Raw genomic sequence first — 22,995 nt, forward strand, 5'->3', positions numbered from 1 at the left:
CATTTAAAGGCAGGAATGGCCTGTCTGGGTGAAGCTGTTACCAAAATCTGCTTTTTCCCCCTCTAAGTGCATAGTTAGGTTGTCCCCACCCACTCACAGTTATGTGTGGTCAAAGAAACAGAAGTTGGAAACATACATCAATTGGGGGCATCATTTTTAATAAGAGGTTTGCCTGTGCGGGCTCCAAACGGAAGGTCGGTCCATGAGTTCTTGCTCCACTGACACTGGCACTGGGGAGGCCCCTCCTTGGGGAATTCAGGGTTTTTCCACTTTCTATTTGTATCAATGATTGTTAAAAGGAAAGTCACAAGCTCTCTTTTTTTTGCCAGGGTCCTGATTTCTATGACAACACAGCTCCCTGAACAACTAAACAGGCTTCCAATCTTCTCGTATACAGTCAGGTCCAAAGCTCCCCAGACTGCTTTATTACTGTGTCTGATGCCTTATGAATTATAGAGGCTTTGTAGCTCCACTAACCATTCTTCATAAGTTTTAAGTAGGAAAGTGTGTTCTAAATTCCAAATGAAATTTAGAAATTGGCATCTGGAAGTCTATACATTCTTAAGACTCAGACTGCATATGAGAGAAGTACATGAGGTTGCTTTGAAATCTGTGTGTAGAGATGAGGAATCGGTGTTTCCAGTCCCCTGGGGCTGCGGGAATCCTACATGCAGATACTGAGTCAAGGTCAGTTAGGGTCTATCCCATCACCTGTGTTGTCCAGACAGATCCCTGTTTCTCTCTGTGAGGTTTTCCTGGGCTCACCTGCAGGGTAACTGACAGGGCTTGTTCCTATTCTCACATGAGACATCTGATAGCCAGGAAAGCGTTTGAGGAGCCCCTGACCCCATCTGATGACTTGTGAACTCAGCAGCTATCAGCCACACGTCCACCTTGTGGAGGGTCAAGTCATCTCCTCAACAGTGACCTGCTCTGATAAAGCCGACAGCAGGCCGGGTCTGACCACATCAGGTGACTGCAGGTGCTGACGGACAGCTCCAGGGGTGATTGGAAAGAGGGAGACAGTCCATCCACTCACATGCCTCCAGGACACTTGGTCTGACAGGATAAGGAAAGATCTGATGGAACATTTGTTCCCTTGTTCTTAAAACATCAGAGCAAAGTAGAAACGGTACAACACTAGAGTTACCTTCGGAAGCCTCCTGTCATGTGACTGACTACTCGGTATAATTACACGACTGCCCCACGTTCCAAGGTTATAGCAGAAGGACGGCTGTCCACTCCCCAACGATAAGCTGGCAGCCACCCCACAGGTAAGGAGCCTTCTCTAACATGTCCCTGAAAGGTGTCCTGTGCCTCCATCCCAGGATTCTTAGACCACCTGATGTACCACCTGACACAGGGAGCCCCAAATAACAGCCCTGAGCACCACAGTAATTACTCCTTGTAATTAACTTCTTCACGGTATGTCGGCTCATGAATTTTAATGCTGTTCTCTCTGCCACGGTGATTGCCAGCCTTCCTAGCATTTCTGGATAAATGTTTACCCAACTAGAAATAATGCAGTCAAGTAATTTCATAGCCTAAACCTTGCATTCTCTACTCTACCTTAGACGTTACTTTAAATGCACAGGGTTTGGGGGGATGCTCATCCTATTTAGGAGGTGATGACATCCACACAGCGACTCCTGACATCCGCCTCCCTGGCAGGGACATAGGGTGGTACAGAGCAGCTCCTAGGCAGGCAGACAAACTGACCACCAGCAGCTGGAAGCTCAATTCTTTCCAAGAGCCAGGAACAGGCCTGACTCCAGGAAGGAGTCAGGAAAGCCCCCCCCCACCCCGCCCCCCATGCGTTCACTGTTAGCAGGAAGGGGAGGGAAGGGAGGCCAGCACACTTCAGGACATGGGAATGGGTGTGTCTGTGCAGAAAGAATGCACAGTGTGAGTGGGGTTTTGCATATACCTCTGTGTACAGCAGATTCCCTTTATGTAGTGAACTTCTCTGGTACCTTTAAAATCACGGATTTGACAGAATCTGAGACACAGAGAGGTTGGAAAGATCATAAATCACCAGGGAAGGAAAAGGAAACATCTTTACAATTATAAAGTATGTCTTTAAGAAAAATTAAATAAACATGCATGTTTTTAAGAAAAAATTATTGAAGCAGGGCCTGAGAGAACTTGGGAACAAGTGGTTTGCTTGGGAGGTGGTCCAGGAAAACAGGGCTGAGGTAATGGGGAGAATGAAACAGGGGAGACAAGGCAATGCAGATATACTAGCGAGGTCCCTGCGGTGAGTCGGGGTCTCAATACTGCTGTAACCTCTTGGAAAGCAGACAGAACACCTTCCAGAATTGTCCAACTGGAGGACAAGGGGCTGCAGGATTCTTCCAAGGGCTCTGGTCCTCCCTTGGGTGACGGCTGTTGTGGATTTGGGGTGATTGGTGAACCTGCAAGACCTGGCTGTGCTCACAAGCCCAGACCTGTCAGAGGAAGCCAGGCGGGAGGCCGACAGGCAGGTGGGTGCTCGTGGCGGGCGCTGAGATGCACAGACCCGCCCACTGCAGCCCACAGTCAGAAAGCAGGCCAAGGACACAGCCACCGAATAGGAAACGGTCGCTTTGGAATGATGATGCCAACTGCATGGAGAGCTTCAGGTTTTTTCCCTTGTAAAGAGCTGATGCCCCAGGTGCCACATCAACTCTGTCTCCTGTTCTTCTCTATTCTGAACTTTGTGTCTATTCTGATGCTGTAGCTACAGTTCTTAGTCTTTGCTAAAGTTCCTGCTACACTTAATGCCCGAAATGTCAACTGGAGTTGTGAAGTGGGTCACGATGCCACCAGGACAATAGGACAGGTTAGTTAGTCCTCAGGTGATGATTCTGACACAGTATCGAGTGTCCTCTGAAACACTTACTTTAAAGGAAGCAATCAATAGATATGACTCCATAAAATGAAAGGAAAAAAGATTCCCCAACATGCCAGAGACAAAAATTAAAGGCAAACAACTGGAAAAAAACTTTTTTTGCAAGAAAATCAAGCTTATTTGGGGGGGTAGGTGTCACACATCAATAAGTGTAAACATGTAGTGCACAGAGTAACTTATATAAGAAAGAATGTTAATGACAAACACTTGAAAAAGACACTACAAAAGATGAAAGAGAAAATGCAATAAATTTAAAATTAGCAATGAAAACAGTGATCCTGCCAAATACCCAGGGGCCAATGAATGGGCATCTTGTGCCCGGCTGACTTGAGTCAGCGCCGTGGACAGCAACCGAGCTCCAGTTTCTAGGACACGTCCGCCCACACACAGGGGTAAACGCAGTCAAGAGATATTGATGTGAATTCACATTATTTCTAACGACAAAAAGAAAAATTGGAAAAAAAAGAAAAAATAGCAACAAGGGGTTGGTTAAATAAATTATTCTTATGTTGCTACGTCACAATTAGGCTTTCCAAGTATATTTAAATGTTTTAGAAAAAGTTTATAACATAAATGAAAGCACAGGTGGTGCTATACCACGTATTTTGTTTTTAAAATATAGAAAACACATATAAAAAGTTGGAAAGCAGACAACAAACTGGTTATAGTTAGCTCTGGGTAGCAACACTTTCCTGTGCTTTCCTTTCTCCTTTCCTGTATTTGCACATATGTACTTTCAAAATACTAATCAATAATAAACATTTTTTAAATACCTACTTCTGTGTTGAAATTATGACTAAGCCTTGAGTGGGTGACTCCACCTACTTTTTTCACCTTCCCTCCTTTTATTTTGAAAATTTTATCTTCTTTTTAAATTTTTTTGGAATGTTTATCTCCTAAAGAAATATATTAATAGTAAAACTTAATTCAAAATTTAAAGAGTTATTTAAATCTATGTCTATTTTTCCTCAGTTCTGTTTTTTACAGGGAGACTCTGGGAGGATTTGTGGGTGTGGTTCAGAACTATAAGGCACCGGGCAGCGAACAGCTGGTCGTTTAGAGACGGCGAGAGCAGGAGAGAAGAGGGCAAGAGGGAAGAGCACGGAAGAGGCAGAGCAGGTGAGAGACACAGAGCACAGCTCAGATGTTAGGCATCTGTTTTGCTTTCCTTTTTGAGCCCTAAAAATCACAAAGACTGTTAAGAGTATTAAACCTCTTGGTTTCCAAGTTTAACACATCTGTGTATAAGAAAAGGTCAAATGGGGAACTGGAATAGAAGCATTAAAATCCATGCTACATTGTAAATATGGAAAATTTTTCTTTGAATAAAGGAAATTCAATGCTAATACTTTCTCCACAATTAAAAAATAATAACCTGATCTACTATCAAAAGTTTCTTCCCTAATCACACCACTGATTGCCACATGCCCGATAACCTTTTCCATTTTAAAGTAATGTATTGAATATACAAAAATTTTACAGAGGCAAAGAATTAAAAAGAACATATGTAAGAGGCTTTGACATGACCAGGAATACGAAGGTTGAAATTCTCAGCCACCGTCTTTGGGGTCTGGCGTTGCCCCGTCCTGGTCAGCAAGCTGTGGGGCGCGCCTGTCGCCCTGGTCTGCACACTGCTTTCCTCTTTCATTAGGGACAACTGGCAAAGTGCCCTTCGCAGACTTGAACTACGCCTGAGGAAGCACCTGCTGAATGCAAGTCCGAGCAGCGGGCTGGACATGGGGAGTCAGACCAGAAAACCCAAGCGCAGGAGGGCAGGCAGGTCAAGAGCTGAGACAGAAGTCAGCGAAGGAACAGAGATCAGGAGCAACGTGAGGGGATCAGGACAGGTGTGGGCATCCACACAGGGTGGGCATCAAAGGACAGGCGGGATGGACAGGCATCCAGAATCCAAACACACACACACTAGCTCCTGGGCAGGAGGGCCGTTTCTAAAAGGCCTGGGATGCGGGGCAGGGAGGTTTAAACAGGAACCCACCTCACAGAAGATAAAGGACCCCAGAAATTTTCAGTTTCTAGGAAAATGGGATCCCAGGAAGACCAGGTGGAAGATCTTTTTGAAACTGAGCAGATGGACAAGTGTGCCTGGATTTCATGTATTCCCTGCATCCAAGAACTGGTCTCACAGTACGAGAAAGACCCCAAACAGCAATTAGTTCCACTGTCCCAAGTCTGCAGGTCTTAGAGCTATAAGGCAGTGAAATAATTAACATAATGCTACATTCTCTGTGGTTCTCTCTAACTTTCCTAATTTGACATCTTTTTTCCTGTACTCAGAGACTTCCAGTGCCTTATTTTAATCCATTCCCCAACAGGCAACTATACATCGGATGACCAGAATTAAGTGACATGCTAACACAGTATCACACGTGTCCCCTCCTACTACTTACTGCTGTTCTCCGCACCAGGCCCCAGGCTTAGCCCACCCCTCCCGAGTGCCCGCTGGCCGGGCTGTGGTCAGGGGCTGTCGTCCTAAACTACTACAGAGGGGCTGTTGAATTTCCCTCTGTGTGACGAAGGGAAGTAACAGCCAGGACACAATCAGAGAGGCAGAGGATGCTCTCAGATGGGTGGGGGCCGGGGAGGGGGTCAGGGGCGAACACACCCTGGTCCTGACAGGAACTTGTACCAGCCACGTCCAGACACAATTAGTCAGATGTTGGTTCCCAGGAAGCAGACCGCTCTCGGCTTGAGGCAGAGAGAGCCCTGGAACTTCCCCATTACGGCTCCTGACCCTGGGAGACGGACGACACGCTGGGTCGAAGGAATGAAGGAAGCAGCTCCCAGACCTTGGTGACCCTGAGGGGGAGGAACAGTTGAGAGCAACCGGAGCCCCTGGGAAGTGGGGCCCTTGGGCTGTGGGCAGGGTGATGGGGAGGCAGAGGGGTCAGAGAACGCAGTCCCCGAGCTTCAGTGTTCCGACACTTGGGCACAGGCACCTCTGCTCCCAGCTCCACTAAAGGACAGGTCTGTCGCTGAAGAAACTCCAGGTCCCTGGAGGCTGTTCTCTGACTCAGAAGTCAGGAGATCCGAGGAAAGTGCCCAAACCTGTCCCTCCCCACTTCTACCCCAGATCCCAGATGACAGAAGCAGACCTCCCTCCAGCTCTGCACGGACACACACCCTGTGACAGACAGCAGGCTACCCAGGCCCCGGGGACCGGTCCCTAGAACAGCAGCCACCAAACTCTACTACCCTGGACCCACCTGGAGGCTGTGAGTCACCGGATCCCTGGTTCTGCTCAGAGTCTGACCCAGGGGCCTGAGATAAGGTTCAAAGTCCACATTAAAATAATTGTCCAAACGACCTGACGAGGCCCTGCTCTGGGACACGCGCTAAGGCCTCTCTGGAGAGGCCATGGTTTCTGTGCTAAAATCACAGACTAGAGGCCCCTCTGGAGAGGACGCTGCTGACGGCTCTGCAGGCCCCACCCTCTTCAGTTCCTCTCAAGGTGAGTTTCTCCCAGAGACGAGCCCCTCTGCAAACGCAGTGCCGCCCTTGTTGGCCAGGCCAGGAAGGAAGGTCTCGGGGGCTTGGTTTCCATCAGTGCCCAAGGGAGGAGCCTCTGCCATCGCTGTTCAGTCCTTGGTAGCTGTTATCACAAAACTCAATCTAGAATTTCACTCTCAAAACCAGACCCACAGATCTCATGACAGCATTCGCAGAAGCCAATGTAAGCAAAGGAGGCAAACACTCTCAATTTGCACTCTCACTTCCAATCGATTATGAATTTGTGAAGAATTAAGTAGTAGAAATGAAATTTATGAGCTTTCACTTGACCCAGAGGTTAATGGCTTTGCAAAATTTTAAGAAAAAAACTACCATACTTTTTCTTAAAAGAGGAAGACAGACCTAGTGGCTAAGATGAAATGAAAGGTTATAGCAGCATATCCTGTGCCTCGGGAGCCAGGCCAGCCGGTCACAGGCGTGGTCCATGTCTGAAGGTCCCAGAAGGCACCTTGCTTCTGAAAGCTCCTTCATTCCCTTGGTTAATAGGCTACTGTTTCAAAATTCAAATACCCTTAGGATACTGAGACTTTGTCTATCAGTCAAGCATAACTTGATGCAAATAAGCATTTAGCTTGTGACAGACTTTGAAAGACTAGGAGTTCAGAGACTAGAGCTTGTTTTCACCAGCGATGCTCCTTGGAGAATTTTGCCAGGAAATCAAATTCCTTCTTCAGTCCGTGGCCCAGTTTGTGAACTTAGGGGTTTGGGGGAAGATTCCTCATGTCACCTGCCACCTGCTCAGGACCGAGCCACATTTGGGCAGGACCTACTCTCCAGACCTCTGCACTTGCTGCCATGCTATTAATGATAAATAGGTATACGTGGTGTGTGTTTGTTTGCACTTCCGTTTATACATCCACTCATTCACATACTGCTGGGAAGCAGAAATTTCCTCTGGTTCACTCAGTGTCTGCAAGGACCTGCGCTCTGCTCTGAGCCTCACACCTACTCTCAGATCTCCTTCCTTTTACCTGCCAGCCTGTGGGACATAAGGTGGTACCTGTCTATGAAGATGGGCCCTTTAGACATGTCAACTGTGCTTAATCTTCTGCTGACATGATTAATAACTTATTAGAGGCCGAGAGCAGTGCTATCCCTGGTCCCCAAACCATTCAGAAGGTCTCTGAGGCCAAAATTATTTAAAAACAATACTAAGCTGTTATTTGCCCTTTTCAGTCTCATTCTGTATTCAGGGGAGTTTTCCAGAGGTTACGTGACATGTGACACAACGGACTCAGGAAGCAGATATGAAAATCCAGTGTCCTCATTAAGACAAAGGGATTTGCAAAGATAAGCAAGATCGCTCTTCTCACTACTTTTTTTAATGTAGCTCTTTTTCATAAAAGTACAGACAGCCCCAACTTTTCAGTCTTGCAATGGTGAGAAAGCAATTCATGTCAGTAGAAACCATACTTTTTCGAATTTTGACATGTCTCTGGCTAGTGCTATGCAGGGGGGCCACAGGAGATGGCCATCCATACAACCTCACCCATCACAAAGGATGCTCCCTCCAGTGACCCGCCTCCAATGTCCTGGCCAGCAGCCTCCAATCAGGCCTACCTGGCTCTGCCTCTTTTCTCCACTAAAAAGCGGTTCCTCTCCCCACCTGCTTTAGCCTCTGACAAAATGCAACAATGGGATGGTGGCTGAGTCCCCGCTGGACCAAGCTGGGCAGAAACAGCCTCTGCTCTCATGGACCCCCACATCTGTTTCTCTGCCACTGTCCCGTAAGACCCACAGACAGGAAGCTGCACCCTACAGCTCTGAGCTGCAGTCTGGTGCTTTGCACGGCACAGAGCAACCACTTGTACCTGTCTGGCTTTGGGACGAAGCTGCAGCAGTTGGACTGAAGCACAGCAATGGCCTGGTCACCTGCTGTTCCCTCCAGCCTGTCCAGCCAGCAGGGTTTCACCACACAAATCCCCACATCACTGCTTCTGGATGACCGGGCTTCCCAGATCAAAATAATACTACTAATAAATAAATACAAAGGGGTATTGACAAAGAATTGTCATTTTTCCCCAAGAAAGGTTTAAAAAAATCTAACATTGACCAGATTACCAAAACAATAAGAAATTAATTAAAATAAGTAATATCATTTTAATTTAAAATGTTCCTTAAAATTGACTACATTCAGTTTTATGGAAACACACATTGCTTGCTCTTCTTTGAGGACACATGTCAGCAGCTGGGGCGAGTTGGTGGCTGGTATTTGGGGTCACAGCTCAGGTATCAGGCTCCGGGGCAGAGGGCTGACTCTGGATCCCGAGACGTGAGGCTCACAGGCTTCCTGGGCAACCTGAGACCACCCTACACCTCAGAGGCTTCTGCTCTCAACTTCTCAGATCACCTGTGTTCCCTTTTCAGAGAACAGAAGGCCCCTCAGAGGGTAGGAGCTGCAGGACGTGGCTCCACTAGTGTTTTTCCATGTGGACACTTCCCCAGTTGGAGTGAAATTTATTTCCTGATGAAGCAGACATTAGCAATATCTTGAACCCTGGATGGGATTATCCAGCAAGTGCCTACTGAGCCAGTTAGGGTGGGCCATGTGGAGAGTCGAAGCAAAACAGAAGTCGTGAAATGTACCATAACAGTCAAATTATCAGGCTGTGAAGACATTAACCCCAAGCTGCCTTCCTCATCACGCTGGCGAGAGGCACAGGAAAGGTCAGATGGGAGGAAGAGAAGTCCAGCATTTCTTCCACGGCCCCTCCCTGCTGGGCCACTGACTGGCTGAGGCTCCAACCCCAGCCTTCTCTCCTCCACAGGGACAGCTCCCCTGTCCTGTTCCCCCCCCTCCCCGGGGTCCGCACCGTGCTGATTGCTGCCCTAAGCCTGCACATCTGTGTGAAGTCATTAAACGCCTACAGCACCTGGTGTGCTTCTCCCCAAAACCCTGCTGACACTTTCACCCACTTCAATTCTTTTAAATTTTATGTCTCCTTTGTACTTTTATCTTTAATTCACACTAAACTTTTGTACATGATGCTCAATAGATATTCTAAGATTGTGTCAAAATTGTAAACTTCCTGAAGGCCTTTCCACTATCCACCAGTAGTTGAGCCAAGTGCGACCCAGTGCCCACACCTGCTCCCTCTCCCTCCTCTCGGCCAGGCTGCGGGTGTGGCTGTGTGCAGGACCAGCAAGGGCAGTGCCCTGAGAGCAAGGGTGGGAGAGGGAAAACAGGACGTTCCCAACCCTGACAATAAATACAGGGTGCCCCAAACTGTACACACTTTCACAGCTGATAGCTCACTTAATTTTCACTCCTTTTCAGGTTTAACTGATTTGAAATAATGGGTGAAGCCAAACTAAGCTTTGAACAAAACAAAATTGTCCACTAGACTTTTTATGCAGATACAAAATGATAAAGTTCATGGTACAAAACCAGCAACAGTCGATGAACTGAGGGCTCACAAATACAAAAAAAAAAAAATGATTCCTGATGTTTGCGATTCCACTGCTTCCCATTATCAGCAGGGCCTGGACCAGAACAGTCATCAGTTTGAACACAGGCGTTGACAAAAAAAGTATTCATTTCTATAGATTCTTTAAAATTTTTTAAATAAACTGTATGTTAATAAATACTGACTTTATAATCATTCAAAGTGTGCACACGTTTTTGGGGGACACCCTGTATTATCCAGCTGGGGAAGTGCTGTGCTTTTCCTCAGTCTGACCTGAGACATGAACATGCAGAGTTACATGGTTCATCAGTGCCAGACTGAGCCGTGTTTGTACAATCCGAGAGCAGCTGCCCAGTTCAGCACCACTCTGAACAGATTCACATAAAAACAAGTGAGTCACTGGCAATTCAGACACAGCCACATCCCCGACCAGACCTGCAGCATCGCCAGGCAGTATCCAGAGGAAACTGCATCCAGTGGTTTAATAACTGCTCTCCATGGATCCCGAGACTTATAACTGTTTGTTACAGTGCAGGGCGTTGATTTTATCAGCACTTAATAAACAGCTGCATGGGCTTGCTTCCTGGGGCAGCCGGGGTTCTGTTTAAATGCACAGATGACTCCAAACACCTCAACACAGCTGACCGCACTCATGTATTACAATGTGCCAGTAGCTGGTGAGAGGAACCCAGGTTCCTTGTTAGTATTTGTGTGTATTCCATTATTATGACAGAACACCCAAATTAACTCCATATAAATGCCTGGCAACTTATGCCCCAAAAGTCTATCTGCAATTCCAGAAACTACAGAGTTCGACAGGTGAGGTCAGTACCTTTGAAATGCAGGAGGTTGCAAGAAACAAAATGACTTATTTATTGAGCACATACTATGTGTCAGGTACTATACTAAGCACTTTATAAATATTTTATTTAACGTTTATTAAAAAAATATAAGCAAAGTAATATTATTACTCCCAGTTAACAGATGGAAAACCTGAATCACAAAGAAGTTAATTTACTCACCCAAGGTCACAACACACACGTCTTAGGAAAGATCTGGACTCCATAGCCTGGCTTTGGAGCCCATTTAATCACAATGTCGTCCTCTTAGGGGAACTTAGTGCAAGTAAGCTGAGAACAGGCCTAAGGTCAGAGTCACACCAATGTGTTAGGGCCGATTTAACATTTTAGTTGATAAATTTTGGAAGTAACAATACATAGCAAAGGGCGGCCCCTGTGTGGTGAACTTGACTTCCCCACCCCTACACGAAAGTTCCTGCACATTAATAAAAAGATAGTCTCACTCTCACTCAGAGCCATTTTTCTTCTAACTCAGCTAACAACAGTAAACTTCACTCACAAACAATATAACAGAAATTTAAAAAATTAGAATGGGAAGAAAATCACTAGGAACATGAATGGAGGCTGAGTGACACTGTACCTGAGACTGCGTAAAATGGGGACCCTGGGTAATCCTGGAAGTCAAGATAAACGGGCTTGCCATTCATATTCTTAGTTTTCCCCCCTAAAGTAAGTAAATGTACAACATATGTTAAAAAGGCTTGCATTCAAATATTTGATTTGTTTAAAGTTTTGACCATTTAAACATACAATTATTTGGAATTTCACTTAGAATTTATGTTCTCTACTACCAAAGGTAGTTTTCCCATTTCAGAAGGCGAGAGCCACAGTCAGGTGAGACGTCCCCATGGGACCCAGGCTGAGGGATCACGACATTATCTATCTGGATGGAATACATCTATCTGGATGGGATGTATCCATCTGGATGGGATGTATCCATCTGGATGGGATGTATCTATCTGGATGGAATATATCTATCTGGATGGGATGTATCCATTTGGATGGGATGTGATACATTACTGGAAAAACATCTTCTCCCTTCATTGTTAGCTACTTCTGGATTTTTTAATTGAAGAATTATAAAGCTCAACATTCCCCCAAGGGCAGTGAAAGCTCTGTGACCAGAAGGAAGTTATTTAACCTGAGTCTTGATTTCTTCATATATTTTAAAAAAGCCATGTTAGTACATTTCAAGGCTATTGTGAGCATTAAAAATAAACATGCTCAGTGCTGGTCCATCTAGTAGAAAGAGGTAGCTACAGAGAAAGAACAGGCAGGATGACTTAGAGAAAAGGCTCCCAAGCCAGGTGGACTCACACTCAGACCTGCAAATACTCATCAGCTGTGTAACTCTGGGAGCGTCCTCACTTGCTCTATGCCTCAGTTTCCTCATCTGTAAATTGAAGGTAAGAAAAGAACCTGTCTCAGGTTTTTGTGAGGATTACAGGACTCACTACCTATAAACACGTATCTGGTACCTGCCACACCAGGGACCACTGAGTATCAATTCAGTTTTGTTTAGGGGAGTCCACCCTCCATGTCCATGATCCGTGACTGATGCTTCGAGAGGTGAGGATGTGTCCTCAGGAGCCCAGCCTCCTGCCCAGCCCCTTCTGTGAGCCGTCAGACACCCCTGTGCACCCCTCTCCTGCTCCAGCCGCCCTGCTTCTCACCAGCCCCGTGTGCTTCGGTGCCTGCAGACACGCAGGGAACATGCCACAAACACACAGGAGAATATCCATGAAGCAGATGAAGACTAAGCTCTAGGTTCCTTCTGAGGGACCCAGCCATGTGTTCACATAGTCATCTGCTTTCTGTTACTTTTACAAAAGTAAAGTATTTTTGTATCATATTTCTTAAAGAAGATCATCAAGCTGTAAAAGCTTCAGGCCTCAATCATCTAAATCCACCCCTGCTCTGACAGAGGGAGAGATCGGGGGAAATTCAGAATCTGATAAACAGCAGGCAATGCACCCTCTATATGAAGCTGTGGTGGGAAACAACCAGAAAACAAAGACTCTGGTTTTTACAAGGGAGGGAGACAGAGAAGTAGAGAGACAGAGACTGAGACAGAGGGACACAGACAGAGACACAGAGACAACAGTGACAGAGAAAAACCGAGAGACAGAGAGAGAAAGACAGATAAAGAGACAGACAGGGACACAGAGAGACAGACCCCTGGAGCTCCGCCTACTCTTCGAATGCCCGGCTCCGTCTTGACCTCAAGTCTCAGCTGTCACCTCACCTAGACCCTCCTGGGCCATCTGACACACAGGCTTCCTGCCCATTGTGGTTTCATTCCCAGGATGCTCTGATTCTCTCTCCGTAGCCCTGCCACAGTCTATTTTCTGTGACTTTACCTTCCATCTCAAATTGTTCAGTGTCTGGTGCACAGTAAAAACTCAATAAATGTCAACTGAGTGAATGAATAAATACATGAATGAACAAATAACTCCTCTCCTTTGTCAGTTCCTGGCTCAGCTACGGAGGCTCCTGGAGGCTGAGTTGGGCGTCTTTCTTGTGCATCCTGGGCTCACGCCTGCGGGGCACTTGTCACAGTGGATGGATTCTCTGCCCTCATCAAAGTCCCAGTGGAGAGCAGGGACCTGTGGCCACCCTGTCACCCTTCACTGCTCATCCCCAGCACCCTGCACAGGACCCAGCACAAAGCAGGCGGCCAACAAACATTTCACTCGATGAAATTTCATGATGAGTACGAAAGCCTGCAGGTTGGTGTGCTGTTTAGGAAAGAAGAAAGCTAACACGATGGTACAATTTGTACCTGGTATTGAACCAGGAATAAGTACTTATTACAGCAAATACTTAGCAGCTAAGGGGTGGGTGTCATTTGCTCCCATTTCATTAATGAATCAACAGAGACTCAGAAGTTACAGCTTGAGGTCTCAGCAAGGTTGAGATCAGGGTCAGCACTGGGACCCCAGTCATGACTCCACAGCCCCTCTGGTGCCCTGGGACCACCCTGCCACTTGGGGGCACACGCTGACCTGTGGGTGACCTGTCTGTCCACAGAGCTGATGAACCCATGTCTAGAACAAATTCTGTACCATCCTCACGTTGCCTCAGTGCCGGAAGGAGGGTTTAGACACGTGGGCTGCGGGAGAGGCTGTGCCTGGCTGTCTGAAGAGGGGTCGGGCACCTGACAGTTCACAGGCAGAATCAGCATCCTCGGGGAGTGGGACTGAATCTCACCTTTCCCATCTCTCAGGAGATGCTGAGTTAGAAGAGGCGTGATGGGGACGAACACACAGAGGACAGGAACGGCCTTGGTTGCTGTCGCTGGCTCAGTGGTTACAGAGCTCACCAAGCAGACATGCTGGCTGCAGGGTTTCACACAATGCTGGTCACTGGGCAGGGGGACGTCCTTGACCATCCAGCAAGCCCGGGTGTCCCTCCCGTTGCTGTGCACCCAATGCAGAGATGCAGGAGAGTATGTCTGCAGGTATTCACCCCACGTCACTGGCCTCTCCCCACATGGACCCCCTGCACCAGCATGTTCCCCACACAGACGAAGGTGCCGGAGGAAGTCAGCTCATCCTTCCCTCTCCCTGTGCATGTCCATGTATTTCAAACACAAAGCAGAAAACGGGTGACCTGCTCAGGCTAGTAGACACAGCAAGTTCCAAACAAAAAACTGATTCCACAACTACAGAGAATTTCTTGGAACAAATAAAAAGGGATATGAAAAGATACCAGGCAGTAACTTAGTGTGGAAAAACACTTGGGATTAAGATGTAGGATGTTGGACCAGATGCCCTGAAGGCCAGGCTGAGGGCCTGTGGTCAGGTGCAGGCCTTGGGGTCTGTGCCTGGTTACACCCAGCTCCTGACACCCTCTCTGTGACCCTGGCAAACCCCTCATCTCGTTGATTCTGGTTTCCTCAGCTGATGGGGCTATAACACCATTCTTCCTCATGGGGCTGTTACCAAAAATAAATTCTGAAATGTATCTAAACTTACAGTGCTTACGTTATGGGTCAATGCCGGTTCCATAAATGATGCTATTATCAGTCACGTGGTCAAATGCGGAGCTGGGCCACAGGATCTGTAAGGTTGTGACCTGACCCAACGTTTCAGGTCTCCGAATCCTGAGACACAGAAATGCACCTGCGGTGACAATGGCCTAATCACAGGTGACTGTTATGCTGGGATCAATGACAGAAGCCACCCAGGGGCGCTAAGAACCTGCCCTTCTGATGCTTTGACACCTGGGCCCCTGACCTTGGCGGGACTGCCCTCCCCTCCCCAGAGTTACCAGATTCCCAGGGACAGTGAACACCCACTGGGCTCACTTTGCAAATGCAAATCAATCCATCCAGAGCCCTTGCCTGAGCACCTCTCTGACTGGGCTCTCACATTCTAGCCACATCCACTTGACCGGATCACCCAGGGATGGCACCAGGCAGCCAGGGACAGCCTGGGAAACCTGCAAACCAGCCAGTCCTAGTCCTGTCACCTGCCTCCCATTCCTTCTACAAACTGCAACAGGGGCTCCTGACCCTGGGGATCTGCTCCTCCCAGTATGCTCTCCCCAAGCCCTCTCTTGAGATCTATGAGCACAGCACAACCTGCCTGGGGAATTGTCTGTGGACCTGTGGCCTTGCCACACCCGAGTAATGCTAAAGCCTCTCTTTTAAACACCCTCTCCCCCAGGCGGTGGCAAGGGATGCAGGGTTGTGTCACCTCGGCTCACTGTCCACCTCCTGCACCACAGGGTAACACAGCTCTGTAGACGGTTGCAGTGTGGAAGCCAGTGGGCGAGGAGCACACATTGGACAGGCAGACGGTACCTCCGTGAGGAGGAAACAGCCCCCGTTCCTGGACAGAGCACAGCATGGGGCACTGTGAGTGCAGTCCCAGCCTCTAACCACCCTGAGGATGAGTTTCCCATGAGCTCAGCCAGAGCTCAGAAATGAAGATGGGAAGGGAGAGGAAAGACAGGAGTGGGGAAGGGGGATGGTGAGAGAGAGAGATGAAAAAGTGAGAAACCGCTCCTGATGTCATTCTTAAGGATACAGTAAGCCTGCTGCCCACCTGCCCCTGTCCACTTTGAACCTGTGTTCTCTAAGCTGGTCTTCCCTAAGTCAGAGTCAATACCGACTTCTGGACATGAACAATGGAAAAGGGGCCCAGTGCTTTCTTTAGCAAAGGAAGTTGTCCAGTCTGGCCACCTACACAGGCCTAGATCAGGAATCACCAGCTCTGCACCTGCAGATGCTGTAAGCTCAGGATTCCCACAGCAGTGACTCCGGCACTGAGAATAAATAGAAGCTGCTCTCAGTAATAGAGCTGCATTATCTCATCCCTTCACTGGGAGGGATCCACTCTACATGGCCGTTCTCAAGGCTAAACTACTTCTCAGGGTGTGACAGAAGACCCCGCGCAGCACACACACTGAGCAGACCATCAAGTAAAACAGGGAGTTTCGCCTGGCTGGTGTGGCTCAGTAGAATCCAGGCAATCACTCTTTGAGTCCCGGTCAGGGCACATGCCCGGGTTGCGGGCTCCATCCCCAGTCGGGGGCGTGCAGGAGGCAGCCCATCAGTGACTCTCTCTCATCACTGATGTTTCTATCTCTCTCTCTCCCTCTCTCTTCCTCTCTCTGAAATCAATAAAAATATATTTTATTTTATTTTAAATATATCTTTATTGAGTTCAGAGAGAGGAAAGGAGAGGGAAAGAGAGAGATAGAAACATCAATTATGAGAGAGTCATTGATCGAGCCCACAACCCGGGCATGTGCCCTGACCGGGAATCGAACCCCGATCACCTGGATCCTAGGTCAACGCTCAACCACTGAGCCACGCCTGGCCGGGCAATAAAAATATATTTTAAAAAGCAACAACTCAGGGAGTTTACCCCCAGCTCTCACCCCCGACACAAAAATCCTACTGAAGTCTGGCCTCGAGTTTAAGCTCCCGTGTCTGGTTGGTACCTGACAACCAGGTCCGACACCTATCACAACTGCCGCCTCACAGCCCTGGCCTTGCTGTGGACTTGGGTCAGCAGCCAGACCAGCGGAGCACCAGCAGACTTGGACTTGAGACTCTGCTCTGTCGCATCACTAACCTCTCTACACCTGGTTTCCTCTCCTAAAAGTAGATCTGACTTAACCTCTCTACACCTGGTTTCCTCTCCTGAAAGCAGATCTCCTGGTGGGCAGTTATAATCAGGAGAGTAGCCAGAATCACCTTGATGCCCGCAGCCCATCTTGGTAAAAGTCACGCTGCATTGGACTAATTGCGATGGTTTTCACTGCTGAAACCACGGTGCATCTCTCCCTCTAAAACACGTAATAGGCTGCGATATTGCCATAGAATAAGAGATGCATGTTTGCTCTTCCTCCTGGCTCCTGGCACAGGGCTCCTGAGACCCCTGGAATTTTATCTCTAGTGATGACTCATAATCAGCCCCTTTCCTCACCCCAGAGTTCACGCTGAGGGGGTGACTCCTGGGGGCCCCTACATGGTTTCAGGATGCAGACTGTTTGCCAGAAGAACAAACCACAGGATCAAAGGGCTGGAACTTCAGCCTCAACCCCCTCGACCGCCTGGAGGGACAGGTGCTGAAAATTAGGTTAATCAGCAGTGGACAGTGATTTTAATCCACTGAGGCCACGGAACAGAAGGTCCCTAAAAACCCTGAAGGAAGTGAGGACAGCACCTGGTGGGTGATCACAGCAACCTGCTGGGTGACACCCACATCACCCCCACACTGTGTCCTGTGCGCCTCTTCTCTTGGCGGTTCTTAAGTTGTATCCTTTTGGAACTAAGGTCTTTACCTGTGGACTCTGCTAATCCAGGTATCAGAATTGATTTAAATTGCAGGACAGCCAGTTGGTGTCGACAGAGAACTGAAGAATTGCTCAGTCTGCCAAACCCACACATTTGGTGTCACAAGTGTTAGGAGTAGAAAGAGACTAAGCTGACTGTGGACATCTTCATAACTTATTTACACATTAATCTAGTTCATGAAAATAAACTAGGAAAAGCAGTTGTTTGGTAATTAAAATGCAATGAGACGACAAACTGTCAACATCACATACATTCCCAAACAAATGGTTTCTTGAAGTTGTTGTTCAACAGTAGGAACTGCGCACAACTAAATACTCTCAGTATAGGTCACAGCACCGCACAGACCCCGGAGTTACTGCCGGGGTCCCTACACAAAGACGCTCCGCCCCGTTACTCACCATATCTCCCCTGCACACCTCAGCTCACTGGATGGTCAGCTCCTTCACAACCATTTTCCTCAACATCCCAGAATACGTCCTGTAAGATTTCCATCTTCACAACAAAGCACCACATTCAAGGAGACTTCTTAGGGATAAAGCAAAGGGTACGGGGCCACTTCTCCAAGTTCTCTCATGAGTTGTAACTCGACTTGGAAGACTCCAGTTAGAATATGCGAAGTGGTAACCATCTAGTGTAAGCGCCTGAGGGGACACCTGCCTGTGCACCTCGGAGCTCTGAGGCGTGGAAAGGCCTCCGTTCATATCAGTATGTTCATAAAGGGCTCTCTGCCCCGGGGCTTGTCCCTCTCTCAACTTTCCGCAGGTGATGAGAGAGGCTTACCCAGGGTCCTGGACCCACCCGGCACCAGCAGCAGGTGGTATCAGAACCATCTCAGAAGGTGGAAGCCTCACCTCTTGGGAAAAGCCTGTTCACAGCTTGAGTCGACTTCAGTGGCAGAGGTGAAACCAAGAGTAAAAGGGGCCTGAGCTAACTGGACACGCTCGATGGTGCAACTACACTTTGTCTCATGGGTGTGAATGCTCAGCACACAATTATCTCCCGCGTAGTCAGTGTGTGTCCCTTTCTCTCTCATATTACCTTAAACCTGTTAACCACCTACAGTTTTCTGTTTCTCACTTGCTTTCTGAATTTCCCCCAGCAGTTCAGTTAGGGGATCTGTGATCTTCTGCAGGGTGGAGAGAGGCAGGAGGCCACAGGGTCTCAAAACTGACTGAAGGACCTTGTGCTTAGGGGAAAACCCTGTTTAAAATAAACATTTTATTTCACTTGTTTTATTTGTGAGGATAAACATGACTGTCTGAGCTGAGACCAGTCTGTGAAGTGGAAATCGATCATGTTCAAGGTCATATCTGGGGCTTGTTGAAGGGACAGACTCAAGCTTTTTCTACACTTGATCCTTTACTTTTCCCTGTAAAAATGCCAGGACAGGCTGCGTCCTGTGGCATCAAAGGTGAGGCCCACCTTGCTGTTCTGTGGGTTAGGAAAGTGGTGTAGAAGGAGCCACAGACGTGCTCAAGGTCACAGGGGTCACGGGCAGGGCCAACTTCTGGCTGACTTTCCTCCCACCAACCAACAGCAGCTCCTTCTCTTTGTCCTGAGACTCCTAAGAAGCATCACTTGACAACAGGCATAGTCAGTTTCCAAACCTTAGGGAGGCTCTGTGCCGCTGCCCTGGGAACAGAAGGCTCCACAGCAAGAGCTGGCCGTAGGCTGTGGTCGGAGACGTAGGCAGGAGGCTCTCGCTCCACACACGCCCGTCCCACGCCCTGGGCTGTGGCACCCGCGGCCGAAGCCACTTACCCAGATCTGAAGCTTGATTCTCTTCTCGTTTCTGAGCACAGTCTTCACTTTGAAGTCGATGCCGACTGTGCTGACAAATGCAGACGTGAAGGAGTCATCCGCGTAGCGGAACAGGAAGGAGGTCTTGCCCACGCTGCTGTTGCCGATGATGAGCAGCTTGAACATGTAGTCAAAGTTCTGGTCGGAGGAGTCCTTCTGGCCACTCCGAGTGTCCTGGGCAGCGGCCATCTGGGGTGGAACAAAGAGGAGGGATCAGCCTGCCGTCGACAGGAAGCCAGCGCGCGCTCATCGTGGGCCCTGCCACGAGCAGATGACAGCCACTCGAGACAGCGCGGCGTGCTCGGCTCCCGAAGCCGTATCCATGGCAACAGCTTGCTGCTGGGAGATGAGCAGCAGACCCAGCTGTGCTGGCGCCTGTCACCGCTCAGCACTCAGAGCCGATCAAAGCACCAAGGGACATCTATACGGGGGACATGAAAAGCAAAGACATGTGGACCGGCTGGGCAGGTGGGCTCGGAAACTTCACAGTCCCATCGATGGAGACACCACAGGGCCTGGCCGGCAGGGTGCTTCATCCTGAGGGTCTCAATCATGAGGGTCGCTCCTATTTTCTGGGCAAGCATACCCAGATTGTGTCTCTATTCCATCTGTTAATGTGACAAAAAAAAGACATCCAAACACAAATGGCCAATCAAAATAACGATGTCAGCAAATACAGTTGGTTCAAACAGCGAGCCAGGAGCTACTAATGTATTTAACCCTCCCAACCGCCCCATGAGGTGGGTGCCTTCAGTATTTCCATATTAAAAGGAGAAATCTTCGGCTCAGCAATATCAGGTGATGTGCTCAGTTTCACACACTGACCTGTACCAGTGCAGTGTGGGGCCAGGGCCATGTTCCTGACCTCCACCCTGTCTCACAGCAAGGACAGGGACTTATACATGTGAAAGCCAACGAGGGGAATGCTTGCTGGGCGGCGCATCAATGAGGGACCCCCCCCCCAGATTCAAGCCTTGGCCCCACCCTACTGCTGTGGCACCTGACTTTGTTACTTTAAATTGACGCACCTCACTTCCCTCTCACACATGAAATGGAAAAATTATGGCCTCACTTGGAACACTTGTGAAAGCAGCGCTCGTGTAAAGCAGATCTGTACAGCTCCGAGCCCAGTGTGGAGAATGGTCTCTGTTGTCTGTTATGTGGATGTCGGTTTTTCTCTCATTTTTTGATGATCATTCTAATATCTACCAAAAATAATGCAGCATTACTTCTAAGTACCACTTGGCTAAATATAGAAAAGAGGCATTTAGAAGGGTGAGTCATGGTACTTTTACCTAACACCTTGTCTGATGCTATGAATTCTTCAGCAAATACTGTGCTGCCCAATAAGGCAGCCACTGGTCCATAGGCCTATTTATACTTAATTAAAATGGGAAAAAAGTAAGCATTCAGTTCTTCCATCCCACCTATCACAGGTGGCCCATGTCACTGCACTGAGCAGGACAGGCACTGAGCACGGTCATGAAGGCAGAGTCCTAAGGACAGGGTTGGGCTGCATGGCCTTTTTCATTTACCATAAAACCTGACTGACAGTCATGATTCCTGCCGGGGTGGCAGAGAGAAGCTCAGCAGACGGTGGAAAGCTAGACACAGAAGACAGTGCCAGCCTCTTCTGCCACAAAGATGCTGGTGCCAGGTGAGCGTGCAGACAACAGGGACAGGAGAAGGGAGGTGGTGAGACAACGCATTCCCTTTCTACAAATACTCAGTGTGACAGGAGAACACAACACGTGATAAGAGTAAGAGCAAAATCAGTTTATAAAAATTTAAGAACAGTGAAAGTTCCGGTCCATTCCACACATCCTTTGTATGCAGGAAACGTATTTATACGTTTTACATTGACTAGTGGTAGAGCGCACGATAAAAACCACCTGCAAACAATGTGTTACGGGTGAGCCTCAGCATTTCTAAGTCCAGGTAACCACACTGCCATCGCCAGAAATCACAACCTGTGACGGCGTTTGCTAGAGGGAAGCCTGGGCACTCAAATGGGCAGCACCAGCACTTTCCTTTCTGGTTCAGGAGTCCACCCAGCAGGACAGACCTCTCCCAACACAGGCCCCAGCCAAGGACAAAGGCAGGGCTGTAACTCTTGACCCTCAGTGTGAACGATGATGTCTTGCTCTGATGACTTCTGACACCCCAGAAAGCCAGACAGCTGTTTTGTTGGGCACATTCCTGCAGGCACTGTCCTTTCAACAATTAACAGTCACCCCTGCTAAGCTCAGCCAGGCCTGCAAGTGGCCTTTGTTAAGATCTTGTTACCACCTTTCATACGAACCAGCCGAGATCCTGGGCTCTGGACTGTCAGTGTTTAGTGAGGCACAGTCACATCAGAGAGACTACAGGCTCCCAGAGCTGCTGCCGACTCAGCCTCACAGCAGACCACATACAGCACCCACCACCCTGAGATGGTGATGCACCAAAGCCCCGTGGACCTCCAGGTTGCCTCAAAAAAAAATGTGAATTCTCTGCTGATATTAACCAAGTCTTATTCCAAAATTAGACTGATTCTAAAACCTGCAGAAACAGAGACATCCTCACTGTGTAGACTTTTTGAATACAAATTGGAGATTTAGATGGAGAAAATCACAGTGGGCTTTCTCCAGGATGGGAATTGACTACGTTCAAGCCCATAGGCTGCTAATCCTGGTTGTACTGGAAGCAGAGATGGTGGGAGGCACAGAGGACTCTGGGGTAAGGGAAGTGGAGCTCTGGGGGTGGCAGCCCTGAGCCTCTGAAAGATTAATGAGAGAAGTTTGCTAACCACTATTCTGGAAGATTTTTGTTACCATTTCCTGATTTATATCCCCAATAAGGTTCACAGAGAGCCAAAGAGATGTGCGTTGGGGATGCATACATTTTATTAAACGTTCGAGAAATGAAATAAATCCCGGCTGTGAGGGTGGAGACGGAGACTGGTGCTGAGAACGGAGATGGAGCAACGCAACAGCAGCGTCAGACACGGGGATGCGAGTTCACTGATGCCTCTAAATACTAAGCCATGTGACATTTTCAACATTTTCATGGAAAAGTATAGCTAAAATCTGGACACATGAATAGGCATAAAGTAACCTCCCACAGAGCAAACTGAATTTCATGACAGATATAGAAAAGATGACTCTTTAAAATGCATTAATCTTGAATTAACTTCCAAAAAAGGTATCTCCAGGGAAGTCCCACTCATCCTGAGTCCCTTCTCCGGCATCTGAGAAACTGAGGGACAGAAAGTTTATAAGCTGTGATGTAGCCCATTTCATTGCTACACAGCTGCAATGGCTATAAATTTCTTTATTAGATTTTGGTGAACTTTCCTCCTGTAGCTTCTGCCACGGGTTCTAGAATCTGCCTGGTGATTCCTCTCCCATCAGAGGGAACCCCAGGTGTCTGAGGGACCAATCACAGCCCCTAAGCTTTATTTCGTCCTGCTGGGGTGATCCCAGCTGCTAGGCTGATGGACTTCTCTACAGGTGTCGAAGCCAGTGTGTGGCTCCCACATTGGCAACAAGATTCCAGATGTTCCCCTGGTCAGTGCAGAGTAAAATGTGCTGTTATATCCTATCACACCTGACTTATCAGTCAAGCCTCCTGAAACATTCAGCGCTCTTTCACATTAATTGTCATAAATATAGGTCTCCCCCATCCCCAGCCCACACTTGGGCAATTTATTTTTAATGG

General features: G+C 48.2%; 1 protein-coding gene across 1 annotated transcript in view; it reads right to left on the minus strand.

Moving 5' to 3' along the window:
- The window catches only part of RAB3C (RAB3C, member RAS oncogene family), a 55,833-nt gene extending 36,336 nt beyond the window's left edge, over window positions 1-19,497 (minus strand). Inside the window, exon 1 of the mRNA XM_016199814.2 lies at window positions 19,258-19,497. Within this exon, the coding sequence (XP_016055300.1) occupies window positions 19,258-19,485 (228 nt within the window). The 5' untranslated portion in view covers window positions 19,486-19,497. The remainder of the gene's footprint in view (window positions 1-19,257) is intronic.
- Between the last annotated feature and the right edge of the window lie 3,498 nt (window positions 19,498-22,995).

This window comes from Miniopterus natalensis, chromosome 3, assembly GCF_054644295.1.
Source record: "Miniopterus natalensis isolate mMinNat1 chromosome 3, mMinNat1.hap1, whole genome shotgun sequence".
NCBI lineage: Eukaryota > Metazoa > Chordata > Mammalia > Chiroptera > Miniopteridae > Miniopterus > Miniopterus natalensis.